Here is a 26,418-nt window from a genome sequence, read left to right on the forward strand (position 1 = left end):
CAGGTACACAACAACAGTAGAATTCTTAGGCCTAGGTTCTTCAACATGTGTGGTATTGCAGCAAGGTACAAAATCAACAATAATAGAATAAAGTTAAATAAGTAAAGTAAGTAATAATACTTAATAATACACGTGGGTTTACATTTCCAGGCAGGGCTTACCTCATTACATGAATGTGATTCCAAATCACCTCTGCCTCTCCCTGGGTGTGGGCGAGGATTACTGTAGGTGTGTACACAAATACTATATACAGTATATAGTGGGCTTGTTAAGTCCAACTATTGTTCTGATTTTTTTCCCATGTTACTCCACCTAAAACCTTCAAAAGCTATTCACACCAATTCACACCAATCCAACATAACAACGTGCAGAGACCCTAGGCCTGCTGGAGATGCTGGACTACCTCCTAATGTCATTTCTCTATTTATCTATACTTCCCCTCTCTCATCTCTCTATCCTCTCTATCTACAGTGCTGCTTGAAAGTACCCCTTGTGCAATTGTTGATTTTTTAATTTAGTTTTTACCATGAAATCTTTATTTAATCAGAACCAGTCTTTTTTATTTGACATAACATATAGGTTTATATTTACCAATTCCATATGTTGGTTTAGAGGGAATCATGCGTGTAGTAGAAAAACTAAATTATAAAGAAATGAGTGCAGGTGCAAAAATAAGTGAACCCCAAGTTGGTTAAGTCAAGTAGAATCCGGTGGGTACATAATTGGGTACCAAATGAACCAGTTGAAGGAGGGATCTTTAGGAAAGAGTTTGGGTGGGACTCTGATAAATAGTGATAAACAAATAATTTACAAATGGAGAGCATTTAACATGACAGCAACTCAGCCTAGAAGTGGACACCCTTCCAAAATATCCCCAAAAGCCACAAGAACAGAACTTCAAGCCATCAGTCAAGGAGCTAAAGCAGGGCTGAAAATGGGTCTTTCAACATACAGCGACCCAAAGCATTCAAATAAATTTACCAAAGAATGGCTCAGGATAAAGAAGATTTGTGTTTTGGATTGTCAAGTCAAATTCTGACCTAAATCCAATTGAAATGCTGTGACAGGACCTGAAGCGGGCAGTTCATGCCAGACACCCCTCATTGTAGGCATTGTAGGCAGCATTGTATATATCCGAAAACAATCTCTCATCTATCTGTCTGTGAGCATATCTATCTATCTATCTATCTCTCTATCTATCTCTCTATCTATCTCTCTATCTATCTATCTATCTATCTATCTATCTATCTATCTATCTATCTATCTATCTATCTCTATCTGTCTGTCTGTCTGTCTGTCTGTCTATCCGCCTTTCCATCATATCTTTATCAAGTACCAAAATAAGACTTTGCAAGCCCACAAAGTTTCTTCCGGAACATCCTTTTCTAGTAATTCAGTACAGTACACACACAAACTATTCCAGTGGCATGCTCGAACACTCTACAATATGTTATACTGCTATAAATACATTTCTATCGAGTGTAGGGAGTTGCTGAACAGCAGATTCCTCTATCTCGCTTCATCCCAGCTGTTCGTTGTTGTGAATCACTTCAGGGAGATATAATTACATTTTCCAGGGAACCCAACTGATTGGGTCGAGCACTGTGTGCAGTCGACACAGGAGCCTGTATAAAACACACCACCTGTTCCTGTCCACCTCCTGCTCTTCCTTTACCCACAGTCAACTACCATGCTGAGAGATCATGAAGACTTGTGCCCAGCTGACTTAAGCTGCCTAAAAAAAGAGTATGTTAGAATGCACGACCCCCCCCCCCCCCCTTCCACCGACTTGCACCAGAAATATCTTCCATGCTGTCCTAGGGGGTTAATTTTAGTCTCTGTGTAAGGCCTGAGAGGGACACTTACCAACCAGGGTCAGAGCCAGTCGCAGTGTCTACTCTGTAACAGCTCTGTGTGTGTTCACTGTGGGTCGACACTTAACATTACTTTTGATTGATCAAGAAACAACTACTGTTGTACGAGGCGGACATGTCCAATCGCCGTGATCGGGGCCCCTGTACAGAGGACATAGATGAAGATGAGTTATTGGCCAGCCTGTCTGCCGAGGAGCTGAAACAGCTCCAGAGCGAGATGGACGACATCGCCCCAGATGAGGAGCTGCCGGTGGGACAGAGACAGAGGAACCAGAGGGACGAAACTCCCAGCGAGGACGAGGAGGACATCGACGAAGATGAAATATTGGCCGGCCTGTCTGCCGAGGAGCTTAAACAGCTCCAGAGCGAGATGGACGATATTGCCCCAGATGTGGAGTTGCCGGTGGGACAGAGACAGAAGGACCAGACAGAGAAGACTCCCACCGGGTCGTTCGACCACAGATCCCTGACGGATTACCTGTACTGGGAGAAAGAGGCCAACCGCATGACGGAGGAGGAGAGGGTGCCGGTCACTCTTCTGCCCAGTAAGGTGAGAACAGAAGTCTTCAAGGGGCGGCTGTGGCGCAGGAGGTAGAGCTGCCGTCTAATGACCGCAAGGTTGGCAGACCGGCGGTTCGAGCCCCGGCTGGCCACATGTCGAAGTGTCCTTGGGCAAGACACTGAACCCCAAATTGCTCCCAGTGAGCGGGCTGGCGCCTTGCATGGTAGCTTGCCGCCATTGGTGTGTGAATGTGTGTGTGAATGGGTGAATGAGAGGCCGTTGTAAAGCGCTTTGGATAAAGGTGCTATATAAGTGCAGTCCATTTACCAAGGGGCAATTTACGTAACAATAATGCAATAACAGTACAGTACTGTAAGTCAATATACTCATGAAAAGAAGCATAATCATTTCTAAAACAATATCCCAGTCTTGTGTAGAAATTTGGCCAATTGGAGGATATTTTCACTAGAATATTTTCCCTTGTCAATCCTTTCGACTATTGACATCGCGAGTGTAGTAGTTAACGATCAGAAAATGTTTACCTGTTTACGGCAATATAAAGAAACAAAACTGATTGTATGGTGTTTCCATTCTAAAAACCTAAATTCATGTTATTATTTTCTTCATCAGAAAAAAATGGAAGAGATGATAGAAAAGAAAGAAAAAGAGGAGAAGGCAGAAGAGGTGGACTATGTGTATGAGGTGGTGGAGGAAGTTATTGAGGAGGAGGTCGCAGATGGAGCTGAAGGAGAAGTGATAGAGGAAATAATAGAAGAAATTGTGGTGGTGGAGGAAGAAGAGGAGGAGGATAATGCGATGGAACCGGAAATTGAGAAGAAGAAAGAGGAGAACAAGGTAGAAGTAAAAGACACGGTCAAACTACCTATAAACATTGAAAAAAAGCAAAATACAACAAATGAACGTCTTAAAGAATCAGCAGATTGTGATACACAGAGTGCAAACAATGTCAACAGTGCTCCACAGCCCCCTCCAGAGCCAAAGGGGGAGAAAGAGACCTCAGAGCTTAAAGTGAGCAAAACAGACATTTCCGAGGATGTAAACAGTAACAACATTGACTCTGCTGACACAGAGGAGATGGAGATGCCAATCTTTCCGAAAGAGGAGAGGAAAATAGGTAAATTGAATATTCCCAAGCTAGCCCTCGGTGGCATTAAGATGACATCGAGGCCGTCGGGAAACGAAACAAACCTGGACTCCACACTGGACAAGATCCGCAAAAACAACCCTGCTATCACGGACGTCAACCTCAACAACATAGAAAACATTCCCAAGGAGATGCTGGTGGAGTACGTCAACGCCTTGAAAAAGAACAAACACGTGAAGACCTTCAGCATAGCCAACACCGGCGCCGACGAAAACATCGCTTTCACCCTGGCCACCATGCTGAGGGAGAACCGCAGCATCACCACCCTGAACATCGAGTCCAACTTCATCACGGGGAAAGGCATCATCGCCATCATCCGCTGCCTCCAGTTCAACGAGACCCTCACCGAGCTCCGGTTCCACAACCAGAGGCACATGCTGGGCCACCACGCCGAGATGGAGGTGTCCCGCCTGCTCAAGGCCAACAACACCCTCCTGAAGATGGGCTACCACTTCGAGCAGGCGGGCCCCAGGATGGTGGTGACCAACCTGCTGACCAGGAACCTGGACCAACAGAGACAGGTGAGGCACGAGGAACAGAAGCAGCAACAGAAGCAGCAGCAGGCGAAGGACCAGAAGGAGATGCTGCAGCTGTACGAGAGTGCTCTGAACCTGCCCCCGGGCCTGCTGGAGATGCTAGGCTACGTACCTCCTATCGAGGTCCTGCAGCAGCTGCAGCTGCAGCAACAGGAGAAGCAGCAACAGCTGCAGGAGCAGGAGGAAGAGCAGGAGGAGGAGGAGGAGCAGCAGCTGTCGTCTTCTAGGGAGGCCTCCCCACCAAAGTCTAACAACACTCCTCCGCAGGCCAGCAAGCAGCTCAAACACACCGTGAAGCAGCAGCCCCAACCCAGTGCCAACGCTGCAAACGGGCTCAAGGGCGTCCAGCTGAAGAGGGTCCCCAAACGGCGTGACCCTCTCTTCGATGCGGACCCCAGGGAGGACGCGAGACCAGGGAGGGACAATTTCCATCTCAGGAAGGCCCCCAGCGCCAGGGACACGGGCACGTGGGACGACAGATCGGGGGTGAGGAGAGCGCTGATGGTGGACGACCGAGCCAACCTGAAGGATATGATTAAGACTTTGAAGCCTGTCCCTCGGACGCGGCAGCCGGCCTTGGTGGACGCCACGCCCCGCGACGACCTCCTGAGTCAGATCAGAACCAGCAACGTGGCCTATCTCAAATCTGTGAGTAATACTCTATATATATATATGCCATTTAGATGATGCTTTTATCCAGAAGGTCCCATCTGGTCCCAACTGAGCCAAAGTAGAGCTAATGATTCTCAAATTAGCACAGGGGTAGCACACTAACTATAACTTGATACCGTATACTGTATATCTTGATTGCTAAAAGCTTTCTCACAGTCGTTGATTTATGTCTATGATCTTGATCCTTAGGTGCCTCTCCCCAAAGAACTGGAATCAAGTGAAACCAGTCTCTTCTGAGGAATCACTCCACGCCTCGCTCAGCTGTGTTTGTTCAACATGAAGTGTTTAACCACTTGTTACATAAGTCTGTGTGTTTGCACCCATGTAAGCTAAGTAGGAAGGAAGGGAAAAAACAGTGCACTGCAAGTATAGCTGCCTCAGTACTGCTACTCAGGGAGAAAACCCTGTGTGCTCTTGTATTGGAGAAACTGGAATGATATTTGGAAGTCTATTATAAGTATTTTGAAAGTCCAGAGATAGAAAAAACGCTTCTCTACATACTGTGTATAGTAGAAAATAGTGTCTGTGAAGAATTTCTGAGGAAATGCAGGGGACAAACAGAACGAAAATAATGGTTGGATGTGTTTGTATGGAAGTCGATTACTTTGTACAGTAAAGTTAAGTCATGTATTGTATTCTACTCATGTATTTTACTTTGTAAAGTGTGTTAAAGTAATCTATGTTGTAATAAAACAAAGGTTTATCGTTAGGGCGGAATGCAGCGCTTTGCTTCCAGTTCTGTGGTTGGTTACATTAGTACTTCTCAACAATGAAAAAAACACATACAAAAAACGGACTATGGCATCATAGCATCATAGACTTCCTCTCTGAGCTGCTGTCGCCCTGGCATGCAGGCCTGTACAGGTCATTAGTGGAAATCAAGAGGCGGCATCTGCACCCGACACCAGGGTTTTTCCGATAGCATCTGTCAACACTGTTAACTGACAATTTTTCATAGATTACCAGTGGTTGTTGCTGGATTTGAGAACATCTTTTCCTCCACCATGGCTCCACCATTGTACTAGAGGAATGGTCTATTTGATCTAAAGGGAGGACAATTAAGTCTACATATCTGCTGAAGGGTCATTTTAAAACTAATCAGAGAACCTCTTTCACACAGAAATGCCCTGACAAGCTTCAATCTGGTGTGTGTGTGAGTGTTACATAAATCCACTGATTTGCCAATCAATGCATTGGTGCCAAACACAGTGGTTGAATCAGAATCAGAATCAAGTTTATTGTTACATCCCATTATACAAGTATAAGAGAGTACAATTCTTAGACTTTCCGGTTCCTCTACATTTCAGCGACAAGAGAAATGCATGCTTAAGCACAGTGACAGAAGTATTGTGACACATTAGACATGAAAGTGTAAAAACCTCAATAGCCATACTAGCCGCTACATGACTAAGTAATTATGATAAAGCTGCATTTGCCATTCTTTTTCCCCGTATTGCATAGCCATGATCAGAGAGTATTTCTCTCTATAGCCAACCCACAGGGTCTGAAGTAAGAGGGAGATTATTGCTACTCTTTGTCAATAAGCAGTCACTGGGCCAAAGAATACAGGGGTCTACTAGTCCAGAAACACCGGTTTCACTTTGGAAGAGGATTTAAAGACGTTCTGAGGTAGCAAACGGATTGGTTCTGATTAGCTCTGTTTTATGACACGAATTTGCAATCTTAAAAAAAAAAAAAGACAAAAAAAAGTATAAATCTAGCTACGATAAACAGAATTGTTTAAACGTGCAATAATTATTGCATTATGGCATGCAGCTTTTATTTTGTCACAACAGTGTAGTGTTCTCAGCATTAGAGTCTGCATATAGGCTACTGTATATGCGATCGAATAATGACACATTGTATTGTAGTGTATTGAGTTCATTTTGAACAACGATATTGAACACACACACACACAGGAATGCTCATGCCTCGTTTCATTGTGCTGGGTGCCTTTCTCCAAAACCTGATCCATACTGTCCAGGAGTGTGCAAATCTTTCTAAAAATGAATCCAAATAAATAAAAAGGTAATTTGGCCTAAAACAAATAAATGTCCATAATAGAGGCTAACAGTAGTATAACAACAAAAAAAGGCATATGATAAATAGGGGGAATGCAACACCACACAACTGACACGATTAGGTGAGAAAAATCCAACACTCTTTGGATGGTGCTGAGGAAGTTGAACGAGGGCGCCATTTTGAGGCGCTCTCCTCTCCTCTCCTCTCCTCCCCTCACCCTCAGTCCTTCAACTTGCTCTCGATGAAGTCCTGGATCTTGTTCATCTTCTCCTCCTGCTGGTCCAGGAGGTCCAGGATGTAGCCCATGGGCGACTTCTTCAGCCCGACAGACTCGATCTTGCTCCCCATCTTGTTGTTGATGCCGCGCAGCCTCAGAGAAGCATGGACCAGGATCACTGCACCAAGGGAGAGGACAGGGGCTCGATGAGTCTCCATACTAATCACTATTATTTGTATTATTAACCCAACCACCTGCCCCCTCCCCCACCCCACAGAGGACCTAAAAACGTTGTTTTTTTTACAAATACATTTGATCTACAAGGTACTTTTATTTATTTCATACAAATTATGTATGTATGGTCCCAGCAGGAATCAAACCCACAATATAAGCGTTGTTAGCGCCATGCTCTACCAACTGAGAGACAGATATGCTCCATACTGAAACATAGCCGGACACCAATATAAAGTGGGTTCTCCTGAGCTGACGAAGTATCTTCCAGGTGTAATGTTTTACTACGATGTTAATAATCATATACATTACAATATATAATGTCAGAGTAACATGTTTAATTGACAGGCTTGATGATCGTTTTTAATTCACTTCAGACAGACAGATGCTGACTGCATGATGTCAGCCAGTAAATGAAGCGCTGTCTACGTCAACGGTACATAGCAACCGGTCAACACAAGCACGAGCCACAGAACAGGCCTCGTGGGACGGGTTCTGACGGTGTGACTGCACTCCTGTTTCCACCTCAACGTTACTACAGCTGTTGCCTGTGATCCTTTAGGCCTACTCAAACCCGCAATTAAGCCAAGCTCGTTGGTTCTGTGCTGCTGTATATACTGTATATATTCCAGGATCTAACATCTAGCGCTTGTATTCTAACAAATGTGTTTTTGGAAACATTTAATGTATTGCCAAATCAGAGTTTCCACGTTGTACGTTTACTGAAACCATAGCATGAGATGTTGGAAAAACCTGCTTCCTCAAAGGACACCCTGAATCATCTGTATCTCCTCCCTCTCGATGACTCACCTCTCACAAGAACAGTTTGTATCATATTCCAACGGAGCTGGAAAAAGAAGCTAAGCCGAGGCTATACTTCTGTGCTCTATCGCTCTATTATTGTTAGCGGCTTGGATATGTTTCTGACCACATGAACTGACTGGGTTCTGGTCAAGTAAAGAGTGGTCTATGCAACAGAGTAACAGCATGTACCCATACTCTAAGAGTCTGTGTGTAATATCATGAAAACTCACAGAGCAAGGGGAAGGTAAGTCCAAAGATGAAGACCATCACGCCGCCACACAGTGACAACAGGAAGTAGCTTGTGCCCATGACCCCGATGACAAACAGAGCAGGGTTGTTCTTCTTAAAGTTCTTGACGAAGTTCTTGTTCTCTCCTGCCCACACGGAGCCCGCGAAGACAAGAGAGACCACCGCACCTCCCAGGAACATTCCGAGGGGGTTCATAAACCTACAGAAATAATAGCAAATAAAAAAACACAACCAGGTTACACCAGAGCCATAATGAATCCATGGGAATGCAAAACAAAGCTGGATTCATAAGACCTGCTACATATAAATAGCACAACCTGGTGGTTGGTTAAAAAAAAAAAAAAAACATTGGTTGCATTCTATATTGGCCATTTCTTAAAACCAAGCTAGATGCAATTCAGGATGAATGCAGAACGCTGACCCTGTTGTTTCATCAAATCAGGTATCTATTGTTCTTCAATTGTCAGTAATGCATAGATAGACTATTGTATGCAGGCCTACACAACATCAGAGACACTAGGGAGTTCACAGCAAGGACGACTTAGCATCCATGTGGCATTGTCAAGTAGCCTCAAGAAACTATTAATAGAAAAAGAGAGTAAATGAGTAAGGACAGGGGGGCTACACCCTATGTTTCATTGAACATAAAAACAATGACATCATTAGTGACAAGTATTAAAAAGATACACATATATGGTATATATATCTATAACTATATATCTTTTTCAGAGCGTTGGCATACATTAAGAAGCATCCCTATGGACCAAGATTAGATCTTAAAGAGAAACGATAGTCTATCGTCAAGTAAATTGACTCAATTAAAGTAAATCAATGCATTTGTTTTTTTAGCAGGCCAACTGGTTTAAAGCCATGATGACTGCATATCACTTATTGTGAAAGAAAGGCATGCATAGATATATACAGAGGAAAACATTGCTCGCTTGCTATGTGAAAATGAAATGACATGCCATGCATTACTAGTAACTGGGGCCCATGGGTGTGGGTCAGAGATGGCAGGCTAATCAAATTAGCTTAGCTAACGAGCAGCTGGATGACTTGCTGATGCTAAACTAAACCAGCTCGCTGACTTCACTTACCCCACGATCAGGAAAACCACGATCGCCGCAGCGAAGTAATTCGACTGATAGTATAACAGATTGCTGATCACCCTGTTGTTCCATTTGGCTAAATCGCCAAAGTCAGGTTTGGCAAACCGCTCGGCTCCCGGGCAGAAGTCGTCCCATGGTCGCAGTGGTGCGAGCTCCATCCTGACAGCCATTGCTGCTGAGTTCACTGCTGCGGGAGTGTTGTGACAGATCAGCTGATCTCGCGAAAATACTTCTTCTTCTTCTTCCTCTTCTTTTCAATCTGAATGGCGGTTGGCGACCAACTCGAGGCGCATTACCGCCACCTACCGGACTGTGTTTGGACGGTGTATTTGACAGGGAAAACTTTAAAATGAAAGAATGAATCAATGAATGAATGAATGGTCTTTATTGTCATTAATACAGTACAGCTACCATACAACGAAATTTAGGAGGGGGGGCTCCCCTGGTGCTAGGTAAAAAATACTAAAAACAAGAAGGGAAAAGAGCTGGTTTACATAAATAAAGGCTATATACACTATCCACTATACTATACTATACAACAAAACACTGTGCTGTACTCTATGCTATGCTATAAATATCCTAACATTTCCTATATCTGAACCTTATGTACACAAGGGTTGTCATATTGCACATAGTATTGTTGCACATTCATTTAAAGTGTCGCAGTTTGCAGGTTTGAAAGAAGTAAACAAAAGTGGGGGGTGGGGGGGTGGTGTTAAATCTTGTCTATCAACCCAGTATCTTTCAAATACTGAATGACCTGTTTGTCCATTTTGATTGCACTTCCTAATAAACTCTCCTCAGTAAAACCCCAATTTAGCCCTATGAATTGCTGAACTCAGCAGCCCTCTCTGCTCCTCATATTTCCTCACACTCCAGTAATACATGCTGCTGCACCGATTCTAAGGTTATTACAGTAATCATCATCACACATTCCATACGCGAGCAAACCACGTTTGGTATAAACTTGTAATTCTCGCGAGAGTAGGGGGCGAGAAAAGCCCCAAAAGAATAAACCTTGCGTCACACATTGCGCAGTATTCTACGCAGCAATTCCTTCGTAGGACTGAACGGGACACAGATACGCACCTCTGACCCCCGCGAACAACAGCAGCTGGCGGAGGACATGGGACCGTGAAAGTATGGCGGATGCTGAGGAGCCGTAAGTACCAAAAGGGTGGAAAAACACATCTTTAGCGGACAGAATCGTCTGGTATTCTGTTGTCAAACACAAAGCATGCTTGAAACCTTCTTTTATTCTCTCTTGTTCAGGGAGAAGAAAAGAAGGAGAATAGAGGAGCTGACTGAGAAGTTAGTGACGAAATTCTAGAAAAACATTCGCCAGCAGGTTTGCGTCGCAACATCTTGTGAGCTGCGCAGGGAGTGTGAAAATTCATTATGACAACAATTCATTCACCTCTTAGTTTTATGAATTGGCCAAAGCACTAGTGATAGTAATGCTATTCGTGGAGTGAAGCAACTTTACGAAAGAGTGTCTAGTGTCAAATGAGACTGTTGTTGCTGCTGCTGCTGCACGCATCCTGATCACTGCAGATTAGTGCACAATCATGAATTTTCACATTGCTTTGTCGAGCTAAGCAAGTTCTATGTCGGCCTAGTTAGTTCACTAGCAGCTAGTTTTTGGAATAAATCAGTTGTGATTGATTACCGATTAGCCATTTGCTGGACTGTGATTAATACACACAAAGGACTGCTTCTATTACTGTATTTATACACTATCTAGCTTAGCCGATTTGACACTATCTGGCTTTTCTTATTTGACACTTGTATCCGTGTCGCTGTAGCGCTACAGGGATACACATGTCAGATATACAAAAAAAGCCTATACTCGACTTCAGCAACATCTAACTCAGGGAAGGCTGGCAAGAGGGACACATCGGAGGACAGGCTCGTTGTAAATGAACGGAATGATATCAAACACATGTTTTTTCCATTCCATGAATTTACAATAAGCCTGTAGTCTGATTTCTCTACTAAGTTCACAGTTCACACACCTTAATAACTCATCATCGACACACCACCCATTCAGCATCAAGTTATTGGATGTGATAAATATGTTAGTTATTGCTGATTGATATGTGCATCAGAGCATCTTGTTGTGTTCTGTGTATAGAATGGCTGTAGATGGAGGTCACATGGACAGTGCCGGGGACTGGGATGGCAGATGGAACCACGTCAAGAAGTTCCTGGAGAGGCCCGGCCCCTTCACGCATCCTGACTTTGAGCCAAGCACAGAGGTAACCTTAGATTAGTTGTACATTTCTCTCTTTTTTTTCTTTTTTTTTCTGATTGGGGGCAGTCCCACTCATATTTTCATTTTTATTATGACAGAGACAGTATAGATTTGACAGGAAGGATGGGTGAGAGAGAGAGAGAGAAGGGATGACATGCAGGATATGTCCGCGGCCTGAGTTGAACCGGGAACCCTGCGGTTACGTGGTCAGCTACGCCACCTAAGCGCCCCAGTTGTACATTTCTTTATTAGGATAAACCCCTTGAGATGCATCATCTCGTTTTCGAGAGTGTCCTAACATAATAATACAATCATAACAGCAGAAATCATAAGAGAACAATTATGACAAAATACAGACAGACAAGAGACAAACAACAGCATACATTACTAATTGAAAACATTACAACCATAACACGCCAAGATGGCTAATAGAATAAGGGAAGGTGGATCTACATAATATACAAACTACATTCTATAATATACTTAATACAGCTGAATATAATTTATTAAGTATAACTGGTGACATCTTCAAAGGTAACAAGAACAGTAGAGGTAGATTAGGTTCAATCTTTGTACAACAAAATGTATTTTTTGCTCTAGGCACAGGGTCACCCATAGTCAGTGACCCCTAGAGCAATTAGGGGTTAAGTGCCTTGCTCAAGGGCACAACAGCAGTGGTAGGCACCTTTGATATGATGCCAGCAACCCTCCAGTCACCAGCTCACATCCGGCTCCCTCCTGAGGCGGGGATCGAATCAGCGACCTTCCGATTGCTAGCCGGCCTCTAACCTCTAGGCTACCTGCCACCCCATTATTTGGGAATAGTAGACAATACTAAATAAGTGTTCATTAAACACTCCTTGAAGTTAAGGAGGCAGCCTTGTGCTTCAAACTAAGTATCAGCCATGGCCCTAGCATAGATTATTTGTTTGTTATGATAACTGATGTATAGATGATTCACTTGCTTTAGACTAATGTTGTAACTCACTTGTTGTAAGTTGCTTTGGATAAAAGCGTCTGCTAAATGTCAAAGATATAAATGTAATAATGTTTTAAAAGTTGATCTTTAACATAACAGTTGCTTTTTTACTACATGATTTTTGATTTGCCTTTCAGTCTCTCCAGTTCCTGTTGGACGGATGCAAGATACTGGTCATCGGAGCCGGCGGGCTTGGTTGTGAGCTGCTCAAAAACCTGGTACGAGATCACATCCAGCCATCAACATCATTCACATCCAGCCATCAACATCATTCACATCCATACATTAACATAATTCACATCCATCCATTAACATAATTCACATCCAGCCATCTACATCATTCACATCCAGCCATCAACATCATTCACATCCATACATTAACATAATTCACATCCATCCATTAACATCATTCACATCCAGCCATCAACATGCATACAACAACAACAACAACAACAACAACAAAAGTCATTCTTCTAATAGCATTATGACTGCCAATGGCCCCTGACCTTAGCATAGATAATAATATAATAATAATAATTCATTATGATGAATCAATGATTCACTTACTTAGACAAATGTATTTGTTGTTTTGGATAAAGGCGTCTGCTAAATGGCAAAAATGTAAAAATACAATGTTAACAATCTGAATCTTTTTGTATGTCGTCATTTGTTTTGTCTCTATGTGAATATAATATGTATATCCTAATGTGGCTCTGCCTCGTTCTAGTCCCTGTCAGGCTTCCGTCACATTCATGTGGTTGACATGGACACCATAGACATCTCCAACCTCAACAGGCAATTCCTCTTCAGGTTTGGTTCACTGTTTCCTCACTCTCCTCATAGTCACAAAGACATAGTCCTAATGCATTTGGTATTAATTCTTAATAACAGCCTGCAGTAGTGTTCAAATGTGACTTAACTCATATTGATGCTCGTCCCTGTTTGAAGATGAATAGCATATACATGGTTTATAGTGAAAGCATACTGAATGTTTACTTAAATACTTTTCTGCTACTGTTTTCTTTCTTGTTCTTTTTACGCACACATCTCTCTTTAGGCCCAAAGATGTTGGCCGACCAAAGGCAAATGTGGCTGCTGACTACATCAACAATCGTATCCCTGGATGTGATGTTGTCCCGTATCCTTTGTGACTGACATGCTCTTGCTCTTTTACACATACAGTAACATTTACCTAGACGGTAGAGTGACTGAATTGTATTTATATAATCTATGATTTTAGACTGCAGCCTTTGGAAACTTTATTAAAAGTATCTTCATCAGGTTTATTATATTTGTGCTTAACAACATGCCCAGACACTTCAACAAAATTCAAGACTTTGACGAGTCTTTCTATAGACGTAAGTACAGTCTTAATTTACACACATTTGTACTGTTGTTAGAACAAGTAGATGTTCATGAAACAGCTTTATCCCATATGGCAGTGTAAAAAAGGTCAGGGAAATAATTGGCGGGTAGTGGTTGAACCTGCTTGAACACTTTCCGCAACAGCGCAAGCAGTGCAAAAAAATGTGCTACAAAAAAAAAAAATGCACTAAAAATACTTTCGGTTCGTTATTAGACTATGGCGGGACAAAATTAGACTATGACAGCCCGCCACAGTCTTGCCTATGTATGGGAAACACTGCATATGGTAAAGGCATTCTACATATTTTCTTCTCCTTTTTATAGAATTTCACATCATTGTCTGCGGCCTAGATTCCATAATTGCCAGGCGCTGGATGAATGGAATGCTGGTATGTATTTCTTTTTACACGGTTATAGCGGTTATATCTGACCGAGCATTGTTATTGGCAGAGAGGGCTCCTCAATAAAAATAGAGGCCGACCAGTGACCTGACTGCACTGCCACATGCACTTTTATGTAGTCCACAGTAGGCCCATGAGGTGATGATGATGATGATGATGATGATGATGTTGATGTCTGTTTTGGTGTTGATACACTACTTTTTTGTTATGGTCTTATGTATAAGACACATTTTGTTCTTTCTTGGGGTAATGAAGATTTAATTAATTCATTAATTCATTTGAATAACAATATACAACGGCAACATGTCTTTACTGTTCGATTTGAATGATCACTGTGTGAACATTATATCAGCATGTGTGAACATTCCCATGCCAAAAGCATGTCTGCTCTAATGGTCTTTCTCTCTCTCTCAGTTATCCCTGCTAAGCTATGAGGATGGTGTTCTGGACCCCAGTTCTATCATACCACTCATCGATGGAGGAACGGAGGGTTTCAAAGGCAACGCCCGGGTCATTCTGCCTGGCATGACGGCATGCGTTGATTGCACCCTTGAGCTGTACCCGCCCCAGGTGCTCCCAGCTCTGCAACACCTCTTGGTGGCATGTTCTGCTAGGAATCAGTACTTATACTGATAATAATCATACTTTCTTTCTCCTGGACCCAGGATCTAAAGTCAGTCTTAGAAACACTTAAAATGTGAAGTATTTCTCCCTTTTAGGTGAACAGTGATACTGTACAGTATGTATGTGCTCTTACCCATCTGTGAAAACAATACAGGCTTGATTTCTTTGTTTATTTTCTGTTTCTTTTGGTCCATAGGTTAATTTCCCCATGTGCACCATCGCATCCATGCCAAGGTTACCCGAGCATTGCGTAGAGTACGTCAGAATGCTACAGTGGCCCAAAGACAAGCCGTTTGGAGGTATGTCTTCCAAACAGTCTCATCATGCTACTTCAAACTATGCTGTGTAGCCAACTGTACCCGCATAACCTTATAATAAACAAACAGCAGGTAATAACACCCCGACTCCCCCCTCCCTGTGCCCCAGATGGTGTTGTCTTGGACGGGGACAATCCAGAGCACATCCAGTGGGTGTTCCAGAAGGCTCAGGAGAGAGCTGCTGAGTTCAACATCACAGGCCTCACCTACAGACTAACTCAGGGTGAGCAACTCACTGTACAGCACTGTTTTTATTTATCCTTCAGGGAAGTCCCTTTGAGACCAATGTCTCTTTTTCAAGGGTGCCTTGCTTATAGAATTGGCCTCTCATCCCTAATCGGTAACTTATCACCTGTAATACAATTTGTTACATTAAAGTTACATTTTTACGTTTACATTTTTGGCATTTAGCAGACACCTTTATTCAAAGTGACTCACTTGAAGTAAGTGAATCATCTATCCATCAGTCATCGTAAGAAAAAGTAATCTATCCTATGACCAGGGGCTATTGGCAGTTACCATTTTTTAAGTATTTATTATTATTATTTAAGTTTTATTTAAATTACATTTTATTTATAGTGGAGAAACGGTACAAAGGGGTAGTGAGGATGAGGAGGTCTGAAGTCCTGAATGATTGACTGAATCTAACTGTTTCAAAGTGTAGGAGGTCTCATGCATGTACATGATGTCCCCATAGTCAAGGACTGATAGGAATGTTGATTTACAATTTTCTTTCTACTGTCAAGTGAAAAACATAACCTGTTCCTGGTCAACACTAGTGCTGTGTCAGCTTCTAGCTATGTTTACATACAGGTTTGGGGGCAAGTCCCTTTATATATATATATATATATATATATATATATATATATATATATATATATATATATATATATATATATATATATATATATATATATAGAATGTTTTGATTCTTGATTTGGACTTTCAATTGACTTGACTCATCAAACTGAATGAGTGTAAATCGAATTGACCCCAATCCTGCTGGCAAGCATTGATTGTAGAAATCAGTCCACAGTGGATGAGAACATTCATGGTTACTTCATGTGCCGCAGGTGTTGTGAAGAGAATCATCCCTGCAGTGGCGTCGACTAATGCCGTAATTGCTGGTAAGAAACTCTTCATTATAGAAGAAGTAGCAGTGGACTGTCACAGTAGTGGTCATAAACAGACACAGGCAGTAACATGTATTTGTGGTATTTATTATAGATAGTAATCACACCTGTATGATATATATAGCTCTTTTTTGGGGCTCTTGTTCTGTTTTACAATGAACACTTAAGCCGGTAGCAGAACACTTAAGGTTTCACAGACAAGGCATAATAGCCTAGCCTTTAGCCTTGGACTAAAAAGCATCTTTAATACAGATTTTACATTGAAAGTGTGATTCAGTCCAGGACTAGGCTTAAGCCTTGTCTGTGAAACTATCCGCTGTTTACTGTTTTGCACATTGCACAGTGCACCTTATCTGGGACAATACACTTTATTATGATGTAGCCTACAGACGGTTAATTAATGATGATGTGTTTTGCTATGTTGTACTTTTCTTGTTGTATGTGTTGAATGTTTGTCTCTTAAATGTGTATTGTGTTTTTATAAGTGGATGCTGTTCAGCCAAAGAAACTTAAGGATATTGAAGATTTTTTCTTGACTTGTCTTGATATATACGTTACATATTTACCTTCTTAAAATAATGGCTTATTTTGAAAGTCTTCTTTTCAAGTTTTGCGAAAAACTGAATAAACTGAAGCTAATCTAGTATTTTTCTCAAAAGTGACGTAAGCTATTATTTTAAGAAGGTGATGATATTTGGAAAGTGTAATGCGCACCTTTGTTGGACAGTTAAAGTAACACGTTGTTTTCTGCTTTCTAGCGACTTGTGCCACTGAAGTTTTTAAAATAGCTTCAAGGTCAGTATTGGACATCCATCGCATGCACAGTGACCACATTATCCCCTCCCCAAATGTCTTGACTAGATTTACATGTTGTTGTTTTTTTTCCTTCTGATTTTGCAGCGCTTATATTCCTCTGAATAATTATCTGGTATTTAATGACGTGGATGGATTATACACCTACACCTTTGAAGCAGAGCGGAAGGTTGGTTATTTAACTTGAATGGTTTTGTCTGGGTTCCTTTTGTAGCTGTGAATTCTGATGGTTATTGTTATGACGTGTTGGTGTGATGTGAGGACTTTTGATTAGTATGTTTTGTTTTTGCGTTCGGATGATACGTTTTTGGAATGGAAATGTATTGTGTTGTGCTTATGGGAACATTTCAATAAAAACGTGTTAAGAAAATAAGTAATCATTTCATGGTGGGAGTACATTTAGCAGCCAAATATGTCCTTTCCCATGTCAGTTTTGCAGCACTCACGATACTTATATAATATATATATATATATATATAAAAAAAGATTTTCCTTTAGTGACATTGATGGAATACCCCCCAGGTAGTAAGGAGAGAGGTTAGTGCCATGATGAACTACAGTCTGGTGACATCACGCTCCTCATGTTTGCTTTGACAGGAGAACTGCTCGGCCTGCAGCCAGGTGCCCCAGGATCTACAGTTCCCCCCCTCGGCCAAACTGCAGGAGGTGCTGGAGTACCTGACAGAGAACGCCTCCCTGTGAGTGCACCTGCTATGTTTACACGACATTGACGCTGTCTGTTAATACAGGAGATGCTGGTTTTTTTCAGAATTACTTTTTAAATTGAGACATCATTGTAAAAACTTTTAATTAAACAATTTAATTGAATATTGAATGCAACTTCTGTTTTCCAGACAAATGAAATCTCCAGCCATCACAACAACTTTGGAAGGGAAAAATAAGACACTGTATTTACAGGTACAGTAAAACATCAATAGTGTGAAGAGTCTGAACAGTTATTAGTTATTTGAATGGAGCTACCCTCTAAAATGACTAAATACTGTCATGTGGTTTTCAGGGTGTAGCCTCTATTGAAGAAAGAACTAGACCCAACCTTTGCAAAACTTTGAAAGGTAAGATATGGCTTTTCAAATACTGTGTGTGTGTGTGTGTGTGTGTGTGTGTGTGTGTGTGTGTGTGTGTCTGTGTGTCTGTGTGTGTGTGTGTGTGTGTGTGTGTCTGTGTCTGTGTCTGTGTGAGAAAGAGCACATGGTTGGGTCAGGCTGGGCCCTATTCCACAAAGCTCGATAAAGTTCTAAGCCTCGATAAAGTTCTAAGCCTCGAAAATGTTAGCTTGCGTTCGGTGCCATCAATGTGGCTCAAATAATTCGCTGCTTGGTTGAGCTCCTTCTGAGTCAGATATAATTAGCCTGCTCCCGACCAGGCTAAAACACAGGCTATAGTCATCCGTGCGTCAAAAAAGGCTCACAGGCGGAAACTAAACCCCGAATGACAGTTCCTCATGTGTCTTTTAGGAAATATTAGTTCCCACTTCACACGAGATAGATAGTTTGACTGTGTGATAGATAGATAATTTTATATTTTGAAAGTGTGATCGATCGATAGATAGTTTGATTGTGTGATAGATAACTTGATATTTTGAAAGTGTGATAGATAGATCGATAGATTAATAAAGAAAAGAGTGTAAAAAAAAAAGTAATTGTCTCAACTTGCATTGCTGTCATCACAGCGGTCTGGCTGGCGTAGTTGTAAGGCAGCCGACTCTAGTTCCAAAGGTTGTGAGTTCGAAACTTGAGTCATTCTTTTTTTTTTTTTTTTTTTACATTTAACCGAAGATTTCATGCAAAGGTTTCAAACACCATTGTAATCGTGTCAGTTCTTGTAAATTAGCCTGCACCATAATTTTATAGCCTACATACTTTTTTAGATGAGATTTTAGATTAGATTCAGACAACGAAATGCAGTAAAAAGTGTGTCCGAAGCGGGATTCGAACCACGTCTAAAAATGACGAATAAATCCTGTGGCAGCGGTCAGTACCACTAGGCCATTGTGGCGATATAAAGCTTTGTAGCCTGCTGCTTATATCACCACAGTAGTAATATTCATTTATTAAAATATGAACATATAACAATAACTGGGGCTAGTATGACCTACACATTTAATCGGTCAGCAATTTCTTGCCAAACCATTTCCCTCGCCTTGTTAATTGCGGCAGTATTGCACTATTTTACATCTTATTTTTCCGTCTTCATAAAAATCAATAATTCGGAATGCTGCGCAAATGTAGTACCCCTGCAGAGTGGAGTATCTTCATTTCGACAGATCGACTCTTCTGGGCTTTTTATGTCTGCGTGCACGCGCCCATATCGAAGATTTGTAAGCCTGTCTTCTGTGAACACTGATGACACAAGGCTGATCCTCGTTCGAGAAATCACCTGAGGCTTGAATTCCAATCTCGAGTTGCCTGAGCGCCGCATTTATTTATAGCTTCGCTATACTGATCCACCTTTAGTGGAATACCCCCCTGGTTGAAGATGTAGTTGTTGTTGTTTTTCTTTGCAGAGCTTGGATTGGCTGATGGACAGGAACTAGCAGTGGCAGATGTCACCACACCACAGACCGTTCTCTTCAAGCTTAACTTCACCTCCTAAACCTCCTGATCAAGTGAAACACAAGCAAATACCAGCCACACAGCTGTAGGGCAACAACTGTTATTTTGTATTGGGGGAGAATGGCGCAGTGACGTGTTAATATATTTTACTCTAAAAATGTAAATACAACCTCGGCTCCCAGTCTGTTGTCTTAAGTGCTAACCATACTTGGAGGTCTGGCACCGCATATGACCCATGCTCTCTCTCAAAAAACAAACATACATTTGTATTCCTCACACTATCTGGATTTGAATTTCTATTTGGATGGCTACTGTATAAGCATTCAGTGAACATCTTTTTTCTGTATGTTGTACTACTCAATTATTGTTTCTGGATGTTTTCCCCTCCTCACTATGTAAACAAACAGTAGCTGCACTTCATACTGTTCACAGAATAATGCAATGTGTACTGTGCTGAATTAAGTGTTTTGCTAATTAAAAATGTCTGTGTCCCAAAGGACTCTAATGTTTCATGAAGAAGTTGCAGTAGTTTGAAAAATATGTCTTTTATAAGTTAGTGCGCCAGATGGCATTACAACTACAACGCAACACTAGTATAACTAGTCTATGTTAGTCGTTACTGAATAATATGTAAATATATGACGTTTTTGGGGGATCGTTTTACGAGCCCAAACTGTACAAAGGGCAGAACCAGTAAATAACACTTTTTATTTTAAGATTATGATCACATATTCATGGGTTCGCTCCCAAATTAGACTGCGCTATGGTGACTTAATGTAGGTTATATAGATAGACCATGTTTGAGTAGTGAAGGAAGTTTGGTCTTGGGGTATACCCGGCTCGGATGATGAAGGGGAACAACTGCCGGGCGCCTTTATTCCATTGCGTTAGGCGCTGTCCACGGTGCTGAAACTCCCCCGTCACTTGGGTGGACAGAGTGCACCCGTACCACTGTGAGCCCAACACGCATAAGCCTCTTAGCATCAGAATGAAAGAGTTCTCAGAAGAAACAGATGGTTTTTGATTAAGTTTTTAATGAGCGGATAGCCCGCCTGTCGAGTTAAGTCGGAATCATGAGCAAGTGGTCGCGTTTTTTCACTCAGTGTAGTAATTTAGCTCTGGGGGAAAAACATCTCACAATCACAGCTTGTGTCCGAGATCATCATCTCACACCCGTTACCCACTGGAGTGCCCGCTATGATCTCTGTACGTTTGTAGAGGAGTCAGTCTATCAAGCATGAATGCAAGAGGACTCGACTGGATTGGAATTCACCTCGAGCCGTGAACGTTTTTTTTATAAGCCTATTATTTACCCATAGCGCATCAGGCTACAAAACTGGCAGTGCCGAATTGATTTTCGGACTGTCAACGGATGTATGATACTTAGAGAAGTGGAGCGACTTGGTCTCTTCAGCTGTGAGCTGTCACACCGAGGCACTCTGAGCCCTACAGAGACAAACTCAAAGGAAGAGTCATCCAGGATTGTTCAACCGTTTCATGTGGATGGGCTCTATTTCGACATCACGGACAAGACTTGAGAGCGATTTGACAGGTGTCTCACCACAGTTGGGGTTTGTACAAAACCGAAACGTTTGAGCTCTAAAACTGTGACAGTGGAAAAAATAGCCTTAACTCTACAATATATCATATAGCCAATGATGGCCAGCTACCGATACAAATATTAGATTGATGGACAACTTTATCAGGAAAATAAAGTGCTACAACAATGGCTCCAAGTAATGGACAACAAGTAATTACTCCAATTTATAACAGAAAGGTAAGTAATTGTGTATTCAATCTAAATGTGATATTTATATTTATATGGACCATTATATTGTGTACGTCCATATTATATCAATACTTTGCTTCTGGTATCTGGCATTTAAACACACTGGGAGTTTGGTTGGGTGTTTCTGTGGATTAGAATACTAAGATTACCAAGACGAATTTGCATCAAAATGTAAAAAAAAAAAAATAGATAATAGCATTTTGAATATGAATAGAATATAACAACAACAACAACTTCATCATCATCATTATCATCGTTGTCATCATCATCGTTGTCATATTAGCACCAACAGCAACTCAATTTCCCTCGCCTATAGGTGCTGATTAGGTCATATTTCCCTTTTTAGCTCCATACTTTCCAACCCTCATACTGTACTAGCATGTCACAGTACAGCAGTGGAGGCTGGTGGTGGTAGAAATTGGAGTTACGGGGTCATTATAATGCATGGAATGGAATGAGAAATGGAATGGAAAATGGTATCAACCAATATCATTCCTTATTCCATTCCATGCATTACAATAAGCCCGTCCTCCACTTTCTACCGTCACCAGCCTCCCCTGCAGTGCAGTACTGTAATATAAGGTCAAAGGCTATTGAGAGAAATTTGTTGGACTAAATGCTCTCTTTAATTTCTCCTCCCTCATATGTATTTCCTTCACTAGCGAATCAAATAGGTTTGGGATTTAAAATATACGACAATGTTCTCTCCGGTGAATAGCACTACAAGCCTATCCCTCTGGGGGATTGAGCTCTTATCAAAACAGATTCTCTCTCTGGCATTGACAGGTGGCTGAGCAACATTGCTGAGTCCCTTTCCAACGCAGTGAATTCCCTTGGGACCAGTGGTGAAAAAAATCTCTTTGAGTCTAATTCATTTTGAAGTACTATATCACGTATACGCTCAGAACCCCAGAATCTAATTTCTTGAGACTAGTGTGAGGCTATCACAGAGGTAAGGTTATTAATATTGCGGGTCTAGTCCACGGGGGTAATTGGATAACTTCTCATTCCGGGGCCTGGCACCAGAACCAGAACCAGAACCAGCGCCTTGGGTGGGCAAGGCTAGGGGAAGGAGGAGGGGGGGCGAGGGGTGATAGCAGCAAGGTTGTCAGGTAGCCATAGTTGTTGCCTTCGGCGGTAATCTCAAAGAACGCGTCGCTCACCGGGGGGGGGCAAGACGCACGCTTGGGTGGATAGAGCCCACCCCCGCTGGCGCTGGCCTTGTCTCATCCTCTGATAGGTTTTCACGCAGGTGAGGTACACCAGTGAGGTAGGCTACTGCACACGGTTACAGGTTTAATGAGACCTGTTGTTGAAGAACAGATGGTGTGTAACTAAAAATACCTCAGTGAATTTTCGCTGAAATGCTTTGGAGGCAATCTGAGCAACGGAGATGACATGTTTTTCACCCAAGCGTTGAGAAAGGGAGGGTTATTCTAATGTGATGAATGTGCAGAGAGTGAATCAGGTGGTTTAGGTGTCAGAACAAAGTTGCTAGGTGTCAGAACAAAGTGGTTAGGCGTCACTCAGATCAAAGTCGCTATGTGTCAGAAACAAAGTGGTTAGGTGTCAGAATACAGTTGTTAGGTGTCAAGACATATCAGTGCAGGTCCGTACTTGGTAAAACATAAATAGTGGTGGCGTCATCAGCTGGTTGATGATTCTGTGTGATATTATTTGTGTCTGGGATTATTCAGTCTGGGTCTAAGCAAAGTGGTTGGTCTAAAATGAGTTTGTCTCAGCATCAGACCTTCTCATGGGTGCAACGGGAAGGTAGAGAGCTTTTAAATAATAAACCCCTTATAAACTCTTCCTCACCTCTTTACTGTACCACCACTTTACCCCAGAATTTGATTCTGCACAGTAGGACCACTGGGGGGCATGCACCTCGTCAAGACGAAATGTTGGGAGAAGATTGCTGTAATACACATAGACTCTCTGTATGATAGAATAACAACATTTGAAACTAGCCAATTGTTTGTACTCTCAACACACTGAAGTTATGTTAACTGATGTAACTAAACATATGTTTCCTATGCTTTCCAGTGAACACCCCGGCCTCCTCTCTCTCTCTCTGTGGTGGCTGTGCAGGCAGGATGAAGCTAGGCCGTGTGTTGGTGCGGCCGCTACACTGGGGCCTCGTCCTCCTCTGTGTAGTGATCCTCCACAGCCAACCAGTGTCCACCGGCAGCAACCGAAGCTCCAGGGGCCAGACAGGTATGTCCTAGACCAGTCATCTCCCTCCCCCCAGGCCCCCAGGGACTCATTATGGCTCCTGGCCACCATTACACACTACAGCCGGCTTCACTAGGGACCGGGCATGGCCAGAACTAACTAAGAGTCTTTTCAGGATGGTGCAATGTGATTCCATAGAGTGAAGTCTCAGGTGTTTTGTTTGTCTGCTCTGGTTTGATTACATTTAAGAACACAACAGAACGGCTGTATTAAAATATCGTTCAATTCAATTTGTCGGTTTTATTCGGAACTGATCCATGGCAGATCCATTGCTGATCCGTTGCAGAATCATTACCGAAATCTACCGACCAAATAGTTGTTTTAACAGTAATTGAAAACCAAGTGGCGCGTAATATTGATGCATTATGCATGGTGTTCTCTCTCAATGCGCCATCGATACTGAGAGAAGTCTATAAATAACTGAGGATGTCAAGAGGTCAGAATCCTCACTGTCCAAATCTCTTATTACTGTAAACATTCAGAAAAACGGTTTTAGACTTTTTCTTTTGCATACTCACTCATCTAATTCATAAACCTTGTTTGACCGCAGTGGAAGAACATTCTGATGTCTCTCTGTTCATCTTCCCTACCTTCAGGGGTTCGCAAACCTTTTTTTGTCTTGTGACCCCAAATTGACCTCAATAATCTGATAGAATATCGATTGCTGACTATGCCAACACATAATGACATCCATGTTTATTCTAATCGCCTAAAATATCCTGGAATTGGTTGCATTTTAATCCAAAACACTGTTGGTGTCATTGGAAATACAAATGTTTGTGTCTCATTTATAAAATCATAGAGGTTAGCTGGATTTTCTCAGCGGACCCCAATTTGAAATCAGTGGGAACTGCTGCGTACTTACTTTATCTTCACTGTGTTCCCTGTAATGTTGGTTGTATCCTCATGGGGGCGCTGTAGCTCCAGAAACACAATGAAACACACTGTGATAATACTGAAGCAATATTGAGGCATAGAGCTTCAGTTTATATACTATACAACTGGACCTGGGCAAGGGAGGGTGATTCATCCCCAAGCATACATCAAGAAACCAGCTCGTTGGCCTTCCGGTTAGAGTGTCCGCCCTGACTTTGGGAAGTTGTGAGTTCGATCCCCGGCCGAGTCGTACCAAAGACTATACAAATGGTACCCGATGCCTCCCTGCTTGGCACTCGGGTTGGATTGGGGGTAACACCCTGCGACATACCAGCGTCATCTCCAGGGGGTGTACTTGTACATCAAGCCGCCTCACGCTATGGAAACAGAGATAGGCTCCTGCCCTATGGGCCATTAGGCTCAAGAACCATTCGGTTGTTAAGTCGTGACGTGTTTCCGAGTCCAAAGTTGGCTGAGGCGCTGTCTTCGAAATGCCTTAGTAATAATAATAATTCATTATATTTGTATAGCGCTTTTCCGAGGCTCAAAGACGCTGACAAATATGGGAAAAACGGGAAAGTGCTGTGTCCCTTGTTGTATGAATAGATCCGAGTCTAAAAAACGATTGAACTGTCATTCTACCGCTTTAGTACACTGGTACTCTGGTGCAGGGAATTTCTGGTTTGGACCCGGAAATTGCTAAACGTCACATTTGACGTCAGACTTAACAACCGAATTGGTTCTCAAGGCTACTTACTTAGGAGTATGTTGTTTTTTTCACACTCAAAAAGTAACACAGAAAGTCAAACAAGAGCTGTGTGGTTATGCTTTCCATACATGCGCAAACATGTTCAACTGTACATCCCATTATTGACTATTGAAAAAATTCTCACACCAACTGCCACTCGGGTGATTGCTCTTCTTCTCCTTGAATCATCTTTCCCGACCCTCCTCCTCCTCTTCAGGTTCTTCCCAGGAGAAAACAGGCACGTGTGAAGTGGTGGCCGCCCATCGCTGCTGCAACAAGAACAAGATCGAAGAGCGCTCTCAAACTGTCAAGTGTTCCTGCTTCCTTGGTCAGGTGGCTGGGACAACAAGGGCACAACCCTCTTGTGTGGAAGGTATACAGGAGCAAGCAGCTTGGTTTTTACTTTGAGCCCAGTCTCTTAAAGGGTTACTTCAAGGGTGTCTATTGCAGCAACTTGGTTTATACAACAATACATTTGTATATAGATGTATAAATCTTCTCTTATTTATAAAAAAAATCAGTCGGGGGGGGCCTCGGGAACAGGGGTTTAGACACATGTGCCGGTGAAAGCCGGTGAAACCGGGAACAAGTCGGCAACCGACTAGACAAGACTTTTATTCAGAAAAATGTCAATAAATGTCAACGTTGTGGAAAATCAACGACACACTCGCTAGTCAAGCCAAAGTATTGCAATGCCATGGATTCGGTGAGTAATCCCCACTACTACTTAGTCAGTGTAAAGTAGTGGGGATTACTCACCCGATCCATTGCGTTGCTCACCGACTTGTTCCCGGTTTCGCCAGATGCTGTTTCACACATTACGCCGGTTTCACACGTTATTAATTCTCTCTCCGGTTGAAGCGCGTGATGAAGCTCACTGTGGTGTGTCCTCTCCAGCGTCTATCGTTCGCCAGAAGTGGTGGTGCCAGA

General features: G+C 42.3%; 4 protein-coding genes across 5 annotated transcripts in view; 3 read left to right on the plus strand and 1 right to left on the minus strand.

Moving 5' to 3' along the window:
• Positions 1–1,989: 1,989 nt before the first annotated feature.
• Positions 1,990–4,986, plus strand: lmod3 (leiomodin 3 (fetal); the record flags this gene model as incomplete). Its single annotated transcript, XM_080533556.1, has 3 exons — positions 1,990–2,424; positions 3,007–4,725; positions 4,939–4,986. 3 exons carry the CDS (start codon positions 1,990–1,992, stop codon positions 4,984–4,986), a joined length of 2,202 nt encoding a protein of 733 aa, XP_080389682.1.
• Positions 4,987–6,061: 1,075 nt separating this feature from the next.
• LOC308159390 (PRA1 family protein 3-like) lies at positions 6,062–9,561 on the minus strand. The gene is made up of 3 exons (XM_080533170.1): positions 9,370–9,561; positions 8,254–8,471; positions 6,062–7,166 (listed from the first exon to the last, which is right to left on the minus strand). Exons 1-3 carry the CDS (start codon positions 9,549–9,551, stop codon positions 6,991–6,993), a joined length of 576 nt encoding a protein of 191 aa, XP_080389296.1. The 5' UTR covers positions 9,552–9,561; the 3' UTR covers positions 6,062–6,990.
• A 944-nt stretch (positions 9,562–10,505) lies between these two features.
• LOC308159389 (NEDD8-activating enzyme E1 catalytic subunit) lies at positions 10,506–20,327 on the plus strand. Of its 2 annotated transcripts, XM_080533168.1 has the most exons (18): positions 10,510–10,543; positions 10,654–10,692; positions 11,516–11,639; positions 12,752–12,832; positions 13,342–13,424; positions 13,672–13,752; positions 13,929–13,972; positions 14,304–14,368; positions 14,795–14,950; positions 15,201–15,303; positions 15,431–15,544; positions 16,395–16,448; positions 17,213–17,249; positions 17,355–17,436; positions 17,865–17,965; positions 18,122–18,185; positions 18,286–18,340; positions 19,792–20,327. In XM_080533168.1, exons 1-18 carry the CDS (start codon positions 10,524–10,526, stop codon positions 19,878–19,880), a joined length of 1,392 nt encoding a protein of 463 aa, XP_080389294.1. In that variant the 5' UTR covers positions 10,510–10,523; the 3' UTR covers positions 19,881–20,327. The 2 variants fall into 2 exon arrangements, with proteins under 2 accessions (XP_080389295.1, XP_080389294.1); XM_080533169.1 differs by lacking the exon at positions 10,654–10,692 and having other exon boundaries at positions 10,506–10,543.
• A 3,398-nt stretch (positions 20,328–23,725) lies between these two features.
• The window catches only part of LOC308159742 (chemokine-like protein TAFA-4), a gene marked incomplete at both ends in the record, with an annotated part of 2,800 nt that continues 107 nt past the window's right edge, over positions 23,726–26,418 (plus strand). Inside the window, 3 exons of the mRNA XM_080533557.1 lie at positions 23,726–23,846; positions 25,706–25,861; positions 26,386–26,418. The exon at positions 26,386–26,418 is cut by the window's right edge and continues 107 nt beyond it. Of these exons, the coding sequence (XP_080389683.1) occupies positions 23,726–23,846; positions 25,706–25,861; positions 26,386–26,418 (310 nt within the window). The remainder of the gene's footprint in view (positions 23,847–25,705; positions 25,862–26,385) is intronic.

The sequence above is a fragment of the Nansenia antarctica genome (assembly GCF_963989245.1).
Source record: "Nansenia antarctica genome assembly, chromosome: 6".
Classification (NCBI taxonomy): Eukaryota; Metazoa; Chordata; class Actinopteri; order Argentiniformes; family Microstomatidae; genus Nansenia; species Nansenia antarctica.

Coding starts and splice junctions, on each gene's coding strand:
- LOC308159389 (XM_080533168.1), top strand. CDS start 10,524: ATGGCGGATGCTGAGGAGCC. Junction 17,966..18,121: donor CTGACAGAGAACGCCTCCCT/GTGAGTGCACCT, acceptor TCTGTTTTCCAG/ACAAATGAAATCTCCAGCCA. Junction 18,341..19,791: donor CCTTTGCAAAACTTTGAAAG/GTAAGATATGGC, acceptor TTTTCTTTGCAG/AGCTTGGATTGGCTGATGGA.
- LOC308159390 (XM_080533170.1), bottom strand. CDS start 9,551: ATGGCTGTCAGGATGGAGCTCGCACCACTGCGACCATGGGACGACTTC. Junction 8,472..9,369: donor GTGGTTTTCCTGATCGTGGG/GTAAGTGAAGTC, acceptor TTATTTCTGTAG/GTTTATGAACCCCCTCGGAA. Junction 7,167..8,253: donor ACTTACCTTCCCCTTGCTCT/GTGAGTTTTCAT, acceptor CCCTTGGTGCAG/TGATCCTGGTCCATGCTTCT.